This window comes from Larimichthys crocea, chromosome XVIII (genome assembly GCF_000972845.2).
Source record: "Larimichthys crocea isolate SSNF chromosome XVIII, L_crocea_2.0, whole genome shotgun sequence".
Classification (NCBI taxonomy): Eukaryota; Metazoa; Chordata; class Actinopteri; family Sciaenidae; genus Larimichthys; species Larimichthys crocea.
Genome location: NC_040028.1, coordinates 7,895,907 through 7,913,256, shown reverse-complemented (window position 1 = coordinate 7,913,256; position 17,350 = coordinate 7,895,907). Strand labels below are relative to the sequence as shown.

Here is a 17,350-nt window from a genome sequence, read left to right as displayed (position 1 = left end):
AAAGACTAGGACTAGGACAAAACCTGAAAATCTAAATTCTCTTTAGTTTTTGTTGACTAAACTAGACAAATCAAGAAAATCAACCATACAATTTGACTTACACTAATATATATTCTATACTATATCAAAATAAGGCACCAAAATAATACTGAGCCAAACCAAATCTTCAGACAAGAACATTAATATTGGACAATTAAAAAACTTGATGACAGGTATGGTTAAGGCTAGTGAAAGGTCAAGTTAAAGTTTGCCAGCTAAAACATCTTGTTATGCTCAGGTGAAGATTGTACAGTCGATAAAAAGACAAATGTTATTTGTAGGTCTATGATGGGATGAGAACTTCTTGCATGAGCTACAAACTTTCTGCACACCCAACAACCACACCAACCTTCAATGTCCTTACAGTTCGCCTCATTACATTAAGGGCGCACTCCTTTCCTTTGGCACTGATCGCTGGCATTGGATGTGAATTGTGGAGTGCGACGTCATCTAATGTTAATGTAATGTGCAGTGCCCATTCATGAAAAGTCAAAAAGAGGCTTCAAATACACACTACTGTATGTTTCAGAAATGTCATCATCTGCTTAGTCGACAAAATTGGTAGATTGTTTTTGTTACATTTCTGGATAAAATAACGCAAACTGTGTCAAAAGAATTCAGGAATGAAATGGAGATGGGCAGCAATATTCTCAAATATCACAACAAGATAGAGGAATGCAGCTGCACCCACAAGCCTGTGATCAAAGGAATACAAAAATGAAAACATCTGCAACAATCATCATATTTGGGTGTGGAAGGATTTCTGTTTTTATATTGCCAACTGCAATTAAAAACAATTACATGCCCCGCAACATTGAGCTGTGTTATACTGGATTCAGTACACAAATAATAGCACAGGGATATGGGCAAGAATTTAAGCTGAGAATGTGAGGAGAGATTGAACTCATTGGTGGCATCTCTGGTTAACGTACGGGGATCAAATGCCTTTGTATCCACTCCAGACAGAACAGGCTGTTTGGCTTCTTTAAAAAAACTGGAGGATCATGGTGATTGTTCAGAGCCTTGGTACACCAAATTAGCTTTTGCCATTCATTTGGAAAGATTTAATCAAACATTAATTATTGTGACCACCTGTGAAAGAGAAGGCTGTGGAGTGTTGCTCATCTGTTCCCTTATGGTAGCTGCAGGGTCCTCATTCTCTGAATCCGGTGAGTGAGCCCTGAATAAGGACCACAGGAGACAGAGAAGCAGATTGCATTCCATCAGATCATGGAGTATCTAATAGGATGCTCGGCAGCATCTGAGCCATGCTGCTGTTTGCCAGGTTTTCAGTGGCCACTGAGAGCTTGGCATGATTCCTTTGACCCAGATATTTAGCAGCTTAAGAGCTTTTCTTTTTTAAAATGTTCAGGATAGTCTGTATTCCACCTCTGCTGACAGGCGCATACTGGATGAGCCTGAGCTGAACACAATTGCAAATAACTCTTCAAAGTGAAGAAAGGGCTGAAGAAAAAGCAACCCGTCATCTTATTTTGCAAACCATATCTAACGCTATATGGTAATCTCAGATGTCTGTCTTCGAAAAAACAATACTGGGGTGCCTCTGGGTGATGCTTGTATTCATTGCTTGTTTTTGTTCAAGACAATGTTTTTCAATCAGTTGTGACATTTTGTCAGCCTATGGAGAGAACTGCTTGTCCCATGAATAGTCAAATTAGACTGGCTTGAGGGAGGATGTAATCTGGGTGCAGTCAGGTATGGCTTCCAGAGCAGTGCAGCCCGAGAGTTTGGCTAGTAATCAGCAAACAGAGGTGTCTAATTGGCATATGGCTTTGTAAGTGTCACACTCTGCTCATTCATCCAAATAGAATAAATTCTCTGGCCATCAGAAAATCTGAGACAAAGGCAGCCTTAAAAAATAGTAGTAGTAGTAGTAGTGCATGAATTCTATTAAAAGTGAATATTTCAAGCAAAAACAACAATTAACTCTGACAGCTTCATTAATGACTGATACAAATACAAGCTGTATGTTAAAATACCAACCCATAAATCTGTGTTTAACTGAGTTTAAAAGCAACAAAGACATCAAAACACCTAAGATGACAAGAATAACACATCAAACCTAGAGGAAAATTGGACAGTCCATCAAAAACTGGGCATCTGGCAGCCCTCTTCTGGGCACCAAGCCATCTCCACCCTGCAAATTATGTCTCATTAAACAGTTTTTGCCCCCACTAGAACACAGCTAAAGCAGCAAAGTAAAAATCTAATTTCCCCTCGAATGAAGTCAAGCAGAAATAATCTAGCAACCACCGTTTTCAGAGATGCACCATGTGTAAATAATCCTAAACCTCAAAATACCTGCTGCCTCTCAGTAGTTGATCGCCCACACTGAGTAATCAAGATAAAATGAAAACTTACAATTAATCTGCAACATTAAAAGACAAATTTAATTAAAAACTCATTTTCATAGTCATGATACACTAGACAGGTGTGAAAGAAACCATAACAATAGTACTGTATATAAACCAACCATCTCCATGACAGTTACATCTTGACTTTAGACCTCCACATAAACTGGTAGTAAATTCACTGATACCAACTTGTGAATATCAGAGTATCTCTCAGTTTGCACAAACTTTATCTTTTTCAGTTCAGTTTGTTCTTTTTTTAAAATCTTTTATATGAAACAGTTTTCTATGTTGCACAATTCAGGCAATTTAATTTTCTTTGCTAAATTCCGTGTTTCAATCAGACCTTTTTATGTTATTTGAAAAGCATTTTCAATTTTGTGTCAATTTCGATGACTGCAGAATAACAAACGACAAAAAAAACAAAAAAAAAACTGCAAGGAGTGCTTTGTGGGATGATAAGCCAATAATACCAAATCTCACAATACCCAAGTGCTACAGCACAACAAAATTTGTTTTGGGGAAATGAATCACCATGGTCATGAACAACATAACATCAGTCCCTCAAAGCATCAGGTGTTACAGATTTAATTCCATATTCATTAATTTTGGCTGTTGGTGCAACACAATTAGAGGCCCAGTGAATCCAGGACTAATCCCTTACACTCTTAGGACATGAATCACAGTAGCAGGAGATAGAAATAAATGAGCTGCAATAAAAAGGTACTAATACCCTGTATTACTCCAGGCTTAAAGTCTCCCCTTCCCTCAATACATGTTTCCCCCACTTCTACCTTGGGAGACTAAGATGCTCAAGACTCTCTGAATAATTATTTTTGGTCTATGTGGGAGGAGAAGTGAGAATGGTATCACACCCGTATGCCGGATTTAACTAAATCAAACACTATGATTCACGTGTGAGTGTCATGCGAATTTGGAAGGTGACACTGAATGTCATATTTCTGGGCTGGAGGTTTCATGGGGACAATTTCTGCACAGCAGCCAGAGAGTGTCTAAGACCTTCTGCACCACATATTTAAAGAGCTACACAAGTCTCTTCCTCTGGTTCCTCCAGCCTACATCTCTGGCCATTTTTTGTCAGTGAGTTACTGATGAATTTCATTTTTCTTCCCACAGGAGTAAGAGAGGAAGCAATGGGCTGGACTATGACTCTAAAAGATGACTTTGGGGTCATTGCCTGGAAACAGCGAGCTGGGTACTACCTCAGCCTTTTCGTCCTCTTGTCTCTCTTTTCCTTTTCAGTCCAGTCAGACATTGTGTTTCCTAAGGACCATCATTTTTCATGGAAAGCAGGTAAAATGTTTTATCATTCTATCATCCTTTCAGAACCATCAAATCTGAGAAACCTCATACAGCTATACTTTGCTATACCTTGTTCTTCATTTCCCAGGGTTTCTTTAATAAACCATATTCTTTGAAATGTATTTAATTTTCTGATCATTCAAGTTTGAGGATTTAACACGACAGACCTTTTCTTAAACATAATATGGTGAGAAAAGTAATCTTCCTTTTTCTGACACACATTGTTTGGTGCAAAAACCTTGGGGTGCTCTTGGATATCATCAAGCCAGTGAATCCCTATGGCTGGGCAGTTAGCATAATAATACCTTCTTTCTGATGGACTGCCCATCCCTAGTCCCATGGTGACAAACAGAGCCATAATGATGTAGTAATGTGACACAGTTAATGAGACATTTGTGCACAATAAATAACCATGTCCTGGTATCATCTGCTGAGGATTTATGACCCCCATGGTCAATGAATGGCAAGCTCCACACAGAACATGTATATAGTGAATACTGAGTCTAAATGTGCTGATTTTTAACTGTTATTTTACGTTATAAATACTTTTAGTTGCCTGGATGAAATATTTTACATATAAGCATTTATCATATTTGTGAGCAAATCACCTTTTGAAAACTGTATTGAAGGATCATGTCGCACCTAACCCCCTCATAAAGGGAATTTGAGGTAATCTCAAGATTCATCCTTCACTTGCTTAACAAATTCAATTGAAAATGCATTTCCAAAGCAGCTTGACGAGGAAAACTTTGGCTTCCCACACAAAAGCCCCACTTGCTGTGCGATTAGCACTTTCATTTCTCACTCTGTGGTTGGGTAATGACACTGCCCAAGTGATAAAGAGATTGATTAATTTCACTTGAAAGAGCGTATGTTCAAAAGGGATGTAACCGGGACACCAAATGTGAGGATTTGACATCCTTTGCAGGGCTTAGATGGCTTATGAGTTGCTGCTTAACTGGAAATAAAACCACTTTAGAAACAGGAGAGAAAATCTTTATCTTAACATGCCTCACCTCTGCATATATCTGCCTGATGTCTGTTTGACTCCTGGGGAAAACTAAGGGACTGTAACAATCAGTATCACAAAGCTTTGGACTGAAATCCAACAACAGTCGGTTCACAATAAAATATGATGAGATACAGTATGAGGACATATTTCATATAGTTTTGCTTACAATAAGCAAACATTCCTTGGTGCCACACATCTGTCTCATATCCACAGTTCCTGCAGCAGCTCCAGGCTTTATATCACAAGAGTATTAACGTTCATTTAGGCAAATATTGATTTAACTTCCACACGTCCACCGTGGACATAATATACTATATTTGAATACTTAATTTAGCTGACAAGCTCCCTTTTTTTTTAATTCTGGACTTGTCAATGTAGGAAAGATGTGCTCTAAATTATGCACAGCCAGCCTATTGTGTGTTTGGTGTGTCTATCTAGGCCAGCAGTATTGTGGGGTAAATCTTTTGTGTGAGCCAGTTCCCAGAGCTGTGGCTAAGCTGGGAGTCTCTGGCTCAAACAGAGAGCCAGAGCCATTTAAGCTTGACCTTCAGTGTCTTGGAGAGGAGAATAGAGCACTGAAACACTATGGATAATAGGACTATTATTTAACTCTTTAAATCGACTGTTCAAAGACAGTCCCTGTTAAACAGTCATATTTTCCATTTTTAAAAGGGAGGTACACATTTACCATTAACTCACAGCACACTGAACAACAGCGTGTGAGAATAAAGTATAAGATAGTAATAGGAGAAAACCACCATGTAAGCTTGTAAGGGTTTATAGTCAGCTACAGATGGTAGCAATCAGTTATCTACTGTATATATTTCTGGTGTCAAAGTCTGTGTGAGAAAAATAGTACAGGAAACCATAAAGCCTGGATGTTTCAGCACAGTATGTTTTGCATTTTTCTGTGTGCGTTTCATAACAATAGGGTCGTTGCGCTGCTCTAGATTGCATATTATTAGTTTATGTGTTTCGGAAATTGATTTCAGAATATAATCCCAGACAAGTAAAAGTGCGTAGCTCTTGCCTCTTAAATTTTGTCTTTGAAATTCAAGCCATCATATACAGCCCTGTTAGCATCCGGATGATGATATCCTACAAAAAAAAGAGCGTTTAAAATTGGATTTAGTTTGACTTCCATGCACGTGAATTTAAGCACAACAAAAAGACACAGCGCTCATCCAGTGTCAGCTTTACTCTACTGAAGTTAAATCTTCTCTCCCAGGTTTTCATTTGTCATCTTGGAGAGGAGTGTCATTTTTCTCTGTAAGGAGCCTTTACATAAATGCTGGCATTCACCTATCAGAAGGTATTTGTGTGTGTGTTTTTTATTTTATTTATTTATTTATTTATTTATTTTACAGTTGAGCTAAAAAAAACAGGAAAGGAGCTGCTTTATTCTTAGACACAAGAGTTAATCCCAGATGGGGCTGTATTGTGCATCAAAGCTTTTTTCTCCTCAAATAATAAAAATAATAATAATAAATAACACCTTCCAAATTACTTTTTTGGACTAGGGAATCCTAAAGTGAAGTATTTTTATCTCTGAGGAGAAATGTGATATTCCAACATAATTTAACAATACAATGGGGACTACTATAATTAAAAGATTGCATTTGCATTTATGTATTTTTGCATTTGTAAATATGACTGCACTTCTGATTTTCAAAAGATTTAGGAGGTTTTGTTTAATAAGAGGGATCTCAGCTCCTAATTTATTTTTCAAAAAGCTCACAGGGTTGAAGCCCTGGGATCTGGTCTTTCCAGTGGCTTTGTGACTGTAAGGACCCTAAAGTGTGGAGTGATACAGTCAGGCAACATTTACATTTCATTTCAGGGTTTGAGTGTATTTATTTGCAATTTCACCACACTGTTGCACCATCAAAGCTTAAATCAAACATCACTGCTGCAGTGAGCTTCTGTTGTTTCTGAAAAATAAGCTCAAAGGAGGCAGTGTGCTGGAATGGAGTCTACCACGATTTCACATTAAACCAAATGGCACTGAATTATTTAAAGAGGGCTGTTTCACTTTACGGTGACAAAAAAAAGGCACATATTACACATCACATTAGGCAAATGCATATTTTAGCCAATTTGCATTACCCGATAAGCTGTTTAAAGTGGACATAGTTATCCTCATACTGGCTACTACTTGCAGCAAAGGTGCACCGCCCTGTGAGATGTTACTGTCACAGTCAATATTATTCCTCATGGATGATAGAACAGTTTTATAAAATGAGTTAAAGCTGGTTCTGACAGTGATGCTGGAAGAGCTTTCCAGTTCCTTCCTCTTGGGAGCATGACTAACATAGTAATTGTTATGTACATAACTGGCCAGAGGGTATGTTCATTTGAAACTGAGACTGAATGAAGCAACAGAGAAGATTTCAAACAATAAATCATAGACCTAAGTCTCATGTGACCTGTGCTGCAGGTATATAGAACCTTCACAGAGTCGATCAGCTGCAAATGACAAATGACATGTTGAATAGAAAACAGGTTATTGCAGGAAATTGGAGACTGGCTATAAATGATTACTTATGTGGAGTTGAAATCAAACTGAGTCTGGCATATTCAGGCACTAATATGAGCACACAGTTTTTCTTTACTATGTACATGAGTCTGAAAGTTACAAGTATGGACTCTTGAACATAATTATTTACAGGTCTGCTTTGGTCTGATATTGGATTGAAAAAAATCTTGATCCAGCCATGAGTGACGTTCTTTTTCATCTCACTGCACTGCCATCATAGAGATCCTATTCTGCACTTTGTCATGGGAATATAAAAGAACAAATGCATCATGTAAACCGGCTTGATTTACTGTACAAAGACATCTTTTCCTTTCTATTTTGGCCTTGTATGCAGACTAGGCTGACATTTCTTATTCTTTTTTTAAAATCTGTTTCTAAAATCTGTTTTTGTGTGCTTACCAAACTTGATCTGAAAACGAGTACAGTACAGTTTTTTGACACAGACCTTGTACCTGTTTTGGTTTTCAGCCAACATCTTATCGCATGCAAACAAGATACCCACCCAGCAGTCAACTATCCAGCACTTGATTAAAAAAAAAAGTGCTATGACATACGTACAACATTGAAACTGTATGTGACCTTTCTTTTAGTTTCCCCAGCAACACAGATCAATAGACAGAGAAAAAGAATTATTTTGTAAAAGTAAGTTAGACCTGCAGCTTGTAGAAGAAAACAATGTAATAAAAAATTCAGTTCAACTCAATTTGTATTCACGTGGTACACAGCTTGAAAGTACTTGTAAGCGTTTGTAAGTAACATTTTGACATTAAAAAGAAACAATTTGAAATCTTGCACCATTTGCAGCCCTGAGCACAACATAAGTAAGGCTAATGAATAGACAATGTCATCAGGGCCTTGACATCTGCTCCAATCCCAGTGATGGGACGTCCCATCTGGCTATGAAAGATGCTTACCCGAGGAGCACTCTGAATTTGATCAAGAGTTCTTCATCAAAGTCAAACAAACCAGTGTAAAATGATTTAAGCCAGTTCAATTAAAACATGTTTAAAGAAGTTTCTCTGCTGCCTTAAAACATTCACTATAAATGTTTTGTTTGTTTGAAGACAGACAGCTGTGGTTGCTGCTGTTGGTGACACTTTGTACCAGAGTTACTATAAAGGCAACATGTGAGGCTGCTCCCAGTGACATAAAATATATAAGTCATTGGGAGCAGCCTCACATGTTGCCTTTATAGTAAGATGTGAGGCTGCAACATGTGAGGCTGCAACATGTGAGGCTGCAACATGTAAGGCTGCTCCATAAGTGCAATGAAATCATTTTTAACCTTCACAATTTGCATTATTTTCTTTATCAGCAATTACTTAACTTCCATTAAAGACATGTGGCAACTTTCCATAATATATAGAGGGGTCTTTGGAGAGTTTTAACTCTCTGCTGTGTAGATCATGTTTCTTAATTAACTTATGTTGCATACTCTTAATTAGCTAGTGTTACCAGGGAACTCAAGCAGTACTTGCATTCAACTCATGATGAAAACAACTGGTTTAGAAGTTCTTTAAATATAACAAGAAATTTTAAAGTTGATTCAACTTGAAACTCATCATTCTTCATCCAGGTGTATCAGTATACAGCTTGACAACTTAATCCAGTAAATGTGCAAGCAGCAATCTTTTATTCATTGACTGGTAATGCTGGTGCTGTGCATAAAACATTTCTATAGAAATAACAATGCTCGCAAGTTTTTGTTGCAGTTATCTGCAGTAATGAATGTGTGCCAGTATCATGTTCATGTTTCTTGAGGTTTGCATGTTTCCACACTCTGACTTACGTTTTAGTATATCGTTCTTTATTTCAAATTGTCAATACTAATTATTAATAAATTCTTATGAGGATTTGATTCATGATGATTTCTTGCCACAAAAGTTTCTTTCTCTTCAATGACCGCATAGCCCAATGGACAAATGATATGGTATAGCTAGAACATTTTACTGATACTGATACAACAGGGTTAGTCATCCATCCGTCAATCTGATTTTATCTGTCTACAGGATGACTGTTGGAAAGATACAATATGTGGGAGGTGGCATGTTTCTGGAAAATACACTCTGGAAACCCACTTGTTTCTTTCAATAATCAGAACAATGACTACTGCCAGGTGATTTGTCCGGTGGGCTCTGGTGTTGTCAGCAGTTTGACAACAGTTGTGTATCCTTGTCAAAATGAGATTTGTCTTGCTGCATACAGTAGAGAGCTTTAAAGGTAAATAGGTGCTGATTCACACAGGATGGGGATCTGCTGTTGTTGCTGCTGCTGCTGCTGCTGCTATCTATGCCCCAAAAACTGCAACATGCCAATCAAATGACTGTCACGGCATAGTGATTTAAAAGCAGCAAAATGACAAATCGAGCTACAATTTCACTTCATTATCTGAGTGCTTTAGTGGAAATTGCGGATAAGCCACAGCGCACCTCTCTCTCATTAAATCAGTAAGTAAGTCAGTCTCTCTCTAACTTGAGTGTGGGTGTGGGGACTATTATGTTTATAAAAGTCACTGTCCTGAGATAATGAATAAATTTGTACATCAAACACACATCTGAAACTTTTAGAAAGTGAGGAAAAAAAAGAGAGATTTTACATGCAAACAATCCCATTGGAAGTATCTGTTGCAGCAGATAAGGACAGCAGCGACTTATTTTAGGTACAGTGATAATTGAGATAGCTTACCACAAAGACTGGAAGTAAGTTTACCTCTGTCAACTGGGAAAACAAAAATCTTGTTCACGAGATAGCTAGCCATTCATGTATCACAATGAAGATGGGACGAGCTTTCATTCATGCCACCAAGCTTCTACTTACTATCTCTCACATAAATGTTGAGACATGCCCTTGAATTAAGTTGAAGTTTTTTGTAAACACTCTAAAGCTTTCAAGATATTTTTTCTTGTTCTATGCCTACACTATCAATTATGCAGCACGGCATTACAATTCAGAAAAGAAAAAGAAAATCCTACAAATGTGCACAAATGCTGTCTCATTAAAATTTGAAATAAAGAAATGTGGTTTGTTATCCACCTCCACACACATCTCCCTTGGGTAGGCTAAATCTAGTGCACCAAGTCAGTCTGATTAGGATCAAGGTGAATAAAATTCAAAGTTGACTATTGATCTGAGGCTGAAAGATGTCAGTCTAATGAGATATTCTATATTCCAAGCCTTTAAAAAAATCCCATATTTACTTTGCATTTTTTTCAATAGTGCCTTGGACATACTGTTGACAGAAAACATTAACGATAAAGTAAATGACTAATGGAGGTTTTGTTTTGTCTAATTTAAATGTGATCAGCTTTGAAAGCACCATACTTGTCATGGTAAACTGCGTATTCCAGCTATCAAAGCGACTTTGACAAAATTCAACGTGTCTCTTCAAAAGCCCTTTACATTGATTATGCAATTGAGATCTTATTTTAAACTCATGTCCCTTCTTCTGACTGGCAGGGGACTGATTGAGGTTGTCATAAAAGCTGCCGGGCTAGTCTCGTGGGAGCCACGAGGCAGGAATTTCTTCGCAGTCAGACCCTTGATCCAATATCCCCACATAGGAGTTAGCTTTCTGAGCAACTCTCCTCTCAGAAGTCCCTTTCAAGTGGAAGACAAGGCTTTCACATCACCCTTATACAAAATGTTTCTATTCTGGACAAATCTTCCACAGATGAAATTTTCCATTAGAGCTTTGAAGGTGGAATGGGGAAAGACACACAGCTATGCCTAGTTTGTAACTGAGGACAGAAGTAATTATAAAAAGTGCCCGTAGCTACTGGAAATAACTAGCCTGAAGTGCCATTGTGTAAATGATGGGAATCAGAAATAAAAGGTCATCTCATTACTGGATTTCTCCTGCAGCTTCAATTAATACTAATAAAAGGGATATCTTCTAATTTCTGTTTGATAAAGCCTCATGCGTGTACAGTAGTTTCCTTAATACATCACTCTCACATTAATTAGATAGTATGATGGCTGCTGTAACTTTTTTTTTTTTCCACATCTTGTGGTTTTTGGAGATACTGTTTCCACTTTTACATGAAACAAAAACACGTTTGTGTCTCACTAGGTGTGTAGCATCAACCTTTGTAACCTCTGTACAAATACAAACTCTACTTCAGCTCATGTCTCTTATGTGGTAGAACAAAGGGAATGATGTGAATATATGAGAGAAACTCAAATGAAACAGGAGACATACATTCACAAGTTTGAATAGTGAGTGTTTGATGAGACTTCTATTCGTTTATATGAGGTAATAAAATCACTGCCCACTAGATCAATCAGGGATTGAATTTTTCTGATGCACATGAGTGTGGCTAAATGGCTGACCCTGATCAAAATCAGAAGATACAAGCTCATCCAAAAGTGTTATTTAGAATGAATTTCAGGAATATAGTTGTAGTTCACGAGCAAAAAACTCCCATTTCACTGCTGCAAAGAGGGCCAAATGCAAAGATTTCAGTAAATCACCAATGACGAGAGCCACGCAAGACCATGTCCTGTTCATCGATGCCTTACTAGAAGTTGGGAGTGTTGAGTTTTGAAGCGAGTGACCTTGTACTTTATGTGTTATACATGCCCGTGTGAAGGTCAGGCACATAAAGAGATCGTAAAAGTAATTTGTCACAGCATGAGATGAACGGACAAAGCATCTGACATCCTCTGCTGCACAGTACAAAATAAATTAAGCCCCAGTATCACAGAACATTATTCTATCATTCAGTTCCTCTTTTTTCTTTTTTTGCCAGGGGTCATAATATGCTCTATAAATGCTCTCCAGTAACGACGCTTGGTGTAATTCCAGTTCATAAAAAAAAGGCTATTTGGTGCTTTTACAAAACATAACACACCTGTTGTAATTACGTTGTAGTAATTCTTGTAGTTTTAATGAGTTGATGAACTCACTTAGTTTTACTAAAACTGTAACCCTGTTGGTCTCAAAGACAGTGAGCCATGAGTCTACAGAGAACTAAAAAGAACTAAAAACTAAATGCTAAAAATCCCAGAAAAACAACAACAACAAAAAAAAAACCCTTTTTTGTGTTCATCTTCTTCATGGAGCAGTTTTCTTGACAAGCTGTTCTCCATGCTGGAGTGCTCTGTCTTTGTCAGCACAAGCACTTATACCCCCTACTGCAGACAGAGCTGAAGTAAATAGGTTACCAACTGATAAGATTTCTCATTTCTTCCTTTAATTTCCACTCCGTTTCTCCATCACTATATGCTTCTTTGTTTGATAATTAATGGTATAATATTTGTTTCCCCTCGAGTAGATGTTTCACTTGACTTATAAGATCTCAGAAGAATGGAGGATGGGAACTCCTTACTGATGCACAGCAAGAAAAAAAACAGGAAATGTTAATATTGTTCGCTGTGTTTGAACAGCAGCCTCTACAGAGACCTGTTAAAATAGCCTACTCTGTTTACTGTGTATTTGACCCAGTGGGGAACACACTGGAGAGACAGCGAGGTGAAACCAAATGGATTTTATTCTTACCTGAGACTCATTTTCTGATTGCGGAACGCTGTCTATCAGTGCTTGTTTTATTTTACCCTATGATCAACTGCTGTACTGAAACAGACTAGTCAGAACAAAAGGATATAAAAGAAAAAAAGTGGAAGCGAGGCTGCGGGGAGAGATTCAGTAAAGCTATCCTGTCAGTATTCATGCAGAGGCCAATGCAAAATGTATGTGTTGTGATTTATGACGTCTGTCACTCATTTAACGGAAAAAAAATGTGTTAAAAAACATGCATATATGGGACCTGGGGTCTGTTACAAGAAGCAGGTGGAGTTATCTGGATGACTTTTCCGAGCAGCCAGATGCCAGTCCTGTCAAAATTACTCATTTGCAACAGTAAATTGATTTTGAAGAAAATATAATGCTGCATGTTTTTCTTTATCAACATGAAAGGGAAAATGTTAGCGAGTTCTCACACCAATTTTTTTTTTTTTTTCATAAAAAAATTATTTTGTTGCACCTAACCACCAGAGGTTGACTTGAGTTTGTGGTATCAAATCTTAATTTGCATACGTGACTCGAGACTCAAAAGACTTGATTCGAGATTTGGTACTCAAGAACAATCTTCATTTTTTTGGTGCATTACCATTAAGGAGAAGCCTGATGATCGGGGCGGTGTTTAGCTCGGTTGGTAGAGCAGCCGCTCCATGTGCAAAGGCTCAGTCCTTGCTGCTCCTTGAATCCCAGGGTTTGAATCCAACCTGTGGCTCTTTCCTGCATGTCATTCCACATCTTTCTCTCCCCACATTTCCTGTCACTCTTTAGCTGTCTCTATCCAAAGAAAGCTTGAAAAGGCCAACAAAATCATCTTTAAAAAAAATAAAAAATTAAAAATGAGAAGCCTGATGAGCTGAATGTCATTCCCTCCCTTATCTTTATGCATCTGGTTCAGTCTGTGAGGTATGTGCCATTTGTCATAACCTTTGACTGCGAAAACTTAATGAGGATAAATTCTACATATAGAATGACTACATGTAATGTCTGCAGTATCAAAATAAAGACGCTGGATAGGTTAGTGACTGCGATGATTATCTAAAAAGAGCTTTCTACTACTTCATCACCCACATTCTGCTGCCATCATCTGCTAACTAACATATAGCTGTATGTTTATGTTATAGGGCTAAATACAGTTATTAACTTTAAAGGAAAGCTTTTATAATGTGTGTTTTTTTCATATAGCATTGGAATGGCCGGTGTAAAATTATATACCAAACAATTAATCAACGCCGCATTAATTAGCTAAGCAGCGTTCTAAGCAAATTGGATGGTACATGTATGATAGAGTTCCTATTTATCAAGATGAGCATTTATCAGATTCAAATTGCAAACAGCAGTCTTAGACAATGAAAACATAGGTGGAATGTGCAGGGGCAAAAGGAGATCCAAGCGAGAGGGAATCCAGTGACCTAGCATAGCAAGGTCCAGAAGAGAAACATAGACAAGATGGAGCTGAGAGTGGTAGATGGAAGACTGGGAGAGACCCTGGAGCACAGGGAGCGCATAAATTAACAACAAGCAAGGATCTGATGGAGTCTGGGAGGTAGAACTGGCCTTTTGTACTGCAGGGGTTGATGATCAGGAACAGGTGGTGAGGTGATCAGGCAGGTAGGAGGGAAACTGGAGGACAAGCCCAGCAACACACACAAAGAGAGAGAGAGGCAATCAAGACAGACAGATACACAAGGAAAGGGAAAACACTGGGAGCTAGGAGGCAGACAGCCTTATCATAACAACATTATTATAAACAGAATAGAGACATCAAACTTGCACAAAAAAGGATTTGTGAGCATCTCTGCTATCAACACGCAGAACCCACCATCCACCCCAAACAGTGCTTATGACTTGTGTCTGTACTGCTTTCTTTATTTAAAGAAAAAAAAAAGTTGTTAACAATCCAGGCAGTAATTAAAGAAAAGCAACCTTTTGTACACCCACATTTAGTGTTTCCATTTGTGGCTGATAAGACCTCTGCCATAGTTTTTCACACTGTACTCTCATTTACTTTTTTTCTTTCCGCTCCTTATATTATCCCACCATTAAATTACACAAACATGAATATAAACAATCAATATGAATCAGCAGTCAATCCCACCTACTTTCTTAGCCTGGCTGGACATTGGAGAGCATAGCAATTTGCGTGTTAAAGTACTGTCGTATTGAATTTGCGATGGGTGAATGAATACCTTGTTCCTCATAGAAATCAATGAGGAAAGAAATCCAGTGTGTCCATAAATAATTTGTCCCACCCTATCAGTTACAACAAAGCTTTCAGTAGAGTCAGGCAGATGTCAAGCAGCCTGTATACACAGTCCAATCAGCCACAATAATTAAAATTACCTGGGCAGCAGCTTTTATTAAACCTGACTCTTGGAACGGAGCCCTGTACGTCTGTAAAGTTAATCCTATCAAATTTATAGGAACGTGTCTCCTGAGTCAATTTAATTTTATTTATTAGTTTATTAGCCTGAATTTATTAAACTCCAGAGATTCAGATTTCAGCTTAACCACAGAGTTTAGCAGCTCCTTTAGCTACAGTTAACATCTTACACACAATTCCATATTTTGATGTCTCCAAGACTACTCAGGATTTAACAGTTAAATGTACAGGGAGTCATACAATTCACATAAAACTTGCATTATAGACATTTTGAACAAGGGCACAACGCTCACTGTATGCTTTACTGCTGCATACCTACTTTGACATTAGACACTGCGTAGTTGATTTTCCAAACATCAATAAGTTCATACTGGTGATGTCCGAGAATGTACTGACATCCAATTATGGTACATTTATCAAGCCTGGCTTCTTCAATGACTTTACCAATGTATAAGTCAGATAGTAATTTGTGGTTTGGGGATTTCATGCAGCATTATTTTCCTCGACATTAACAGTTTGTTTTTGAGTTTGGCCAAAACTGCAGAGATATAACTGCCATCCATGTCTCTACAGCATGGCATTGTTTTTCACTCAGTCTTACTGCTTGTTCATTTTCATTCGCCTTGCCCTGGGATGAACAGCTAAACAATTATTTGTTGTTGAGAGTAGAAGGTGAGCTGGATTGACCTATTCGACTCAGCGTGTGCAAAAACCAAATTAATTAATTCTGCTAATGCTTTGCTTTCATGCCTCTTTCTTTGTTTGTTTTGTTTAGCGTGACTGTTAATAATATTGTGTGAGTGACTTGTTAATCACAGTGTGGACTTTTCTGTGCAATTTTCTGTACTTATGTGCTGTGAGATTGCCATTTCCTCAATGGGCAAAGGGAAATAAACAAGACATGAATGCTATAATCTTCAGGCAAAAAAAGTATCATTTGTACCGTAATTATTTAGTACTCACAAGATAATTATGAGATAAATTTGGGAGGTTGTTTCATTTGGCCTATGCAGATAGCTGAAACCTTCTATTAGCTTTGGCTGAACTTTACATTTTCTTTTTAATATACAGCACACGGCCTGTGTAGTTTGTCCTCGATGTTTTACAGTACATAGTTGTGTACACAGAAAGAGACCATTTCATGACCAATATGGAGAGGATGAATTAAACCAAACTAACGAATTAACCAGCCATTCAGAAGAAAATATTCAAAGATGCTCTACTGGAGGACTGTTTCACTGGAGCCATGTTTAGTAAGTTAAGTGAATTAAATGCTAAAGTCAGCATGCAAACATGCTCACAACTACAAGGCTAACATGCTGATGCTAAGCCAATAGAATGCTTACCATGCTCACCATCTGTGTCTAGCATGTTAACATGCCAGCATTTTCAAATTAGCATCCTTGCACAAACTACAGCTGAGACATGTGGTAATGAAGTCAGATCAAGTCAAAACAGTATCACAAATCACAATATGACTTTGGAGGCTTTACAATCTGTACAGCATATGACACCATCTGTCATTAGATTTGAGTTTTTATCTGGAAAAAGCTTCAAAAAAACAAAGACACCAACAAAAAAACTCTTCAAGGACTAGCAGAAATATCTTGTGCACAAATTGGATCAACAAGAACATCACAGTATATACACATTATGCAAATGATGCTGATAAAAACACAGATACATATGTATTGTAAAACATAAGCGAAGAGTATCCAGGAGGACGATAACTAACTTCGGGGGTCACCAGATAGACGTGACCTCTTCTCCACCATGGGGACCTGGAGAAAGGACAGGCCACACAGATGCAGAAAAAAGATGATGATGCACAGCATTTACACAGACAAATACACACATAGATGGGGTCAGGGTGTCAGACAGGATAATATGCAAACTAGAGAGAAGAGAAGAGAAGAGAAGAGAAGAGACTGGATCTCTTTGGTGGGATGTCAGAAGTATGGGTCAAGATATTTTGTCAAAAGCATTGGACAAATTGATACATTTAGACCCAAACTCAACCATATTTCAAGAAATCCAACTACAGTAGTTGTTGTTGACATCTACCATAATGTTACCCTGCAGTTGGCATTAGCTGAGAGATCACGGTATCACTAAAGCCGTAGAATTAATCCTCTGGAAACCACAACATCCATCCAATACAGTAGTTGAT

General features: G+C 37.9%; 1 protein-coding gene across 2 annotated transcripts in view; it reads left to right on the top strand.

The window, feature by feature from the left end:
* thsd7ba (thrombospondin, type I, domain containing 7Ba) overlaps positions 1-17,350 on the top strand; it is a 159,626-nt gene that overhangs the window by 38,267 nt on the left and 104,009 nt on the right. For both annotated transcript variants that reach the window (XM_019268917.2, XM_019268915.2), the window contains exon 3: positions 3,549-3,725. In XM_019268917.2, coding sequence (XP_019124462.2) covers positions 3,566-3,725 — 160 coding nt within the window. In that variant the 5' untranslated portion in view covers positions 3,549-3,565. The remainder of the gene's footprint in view (positions 1-3,548; positions 3,726-17,350) is intronic.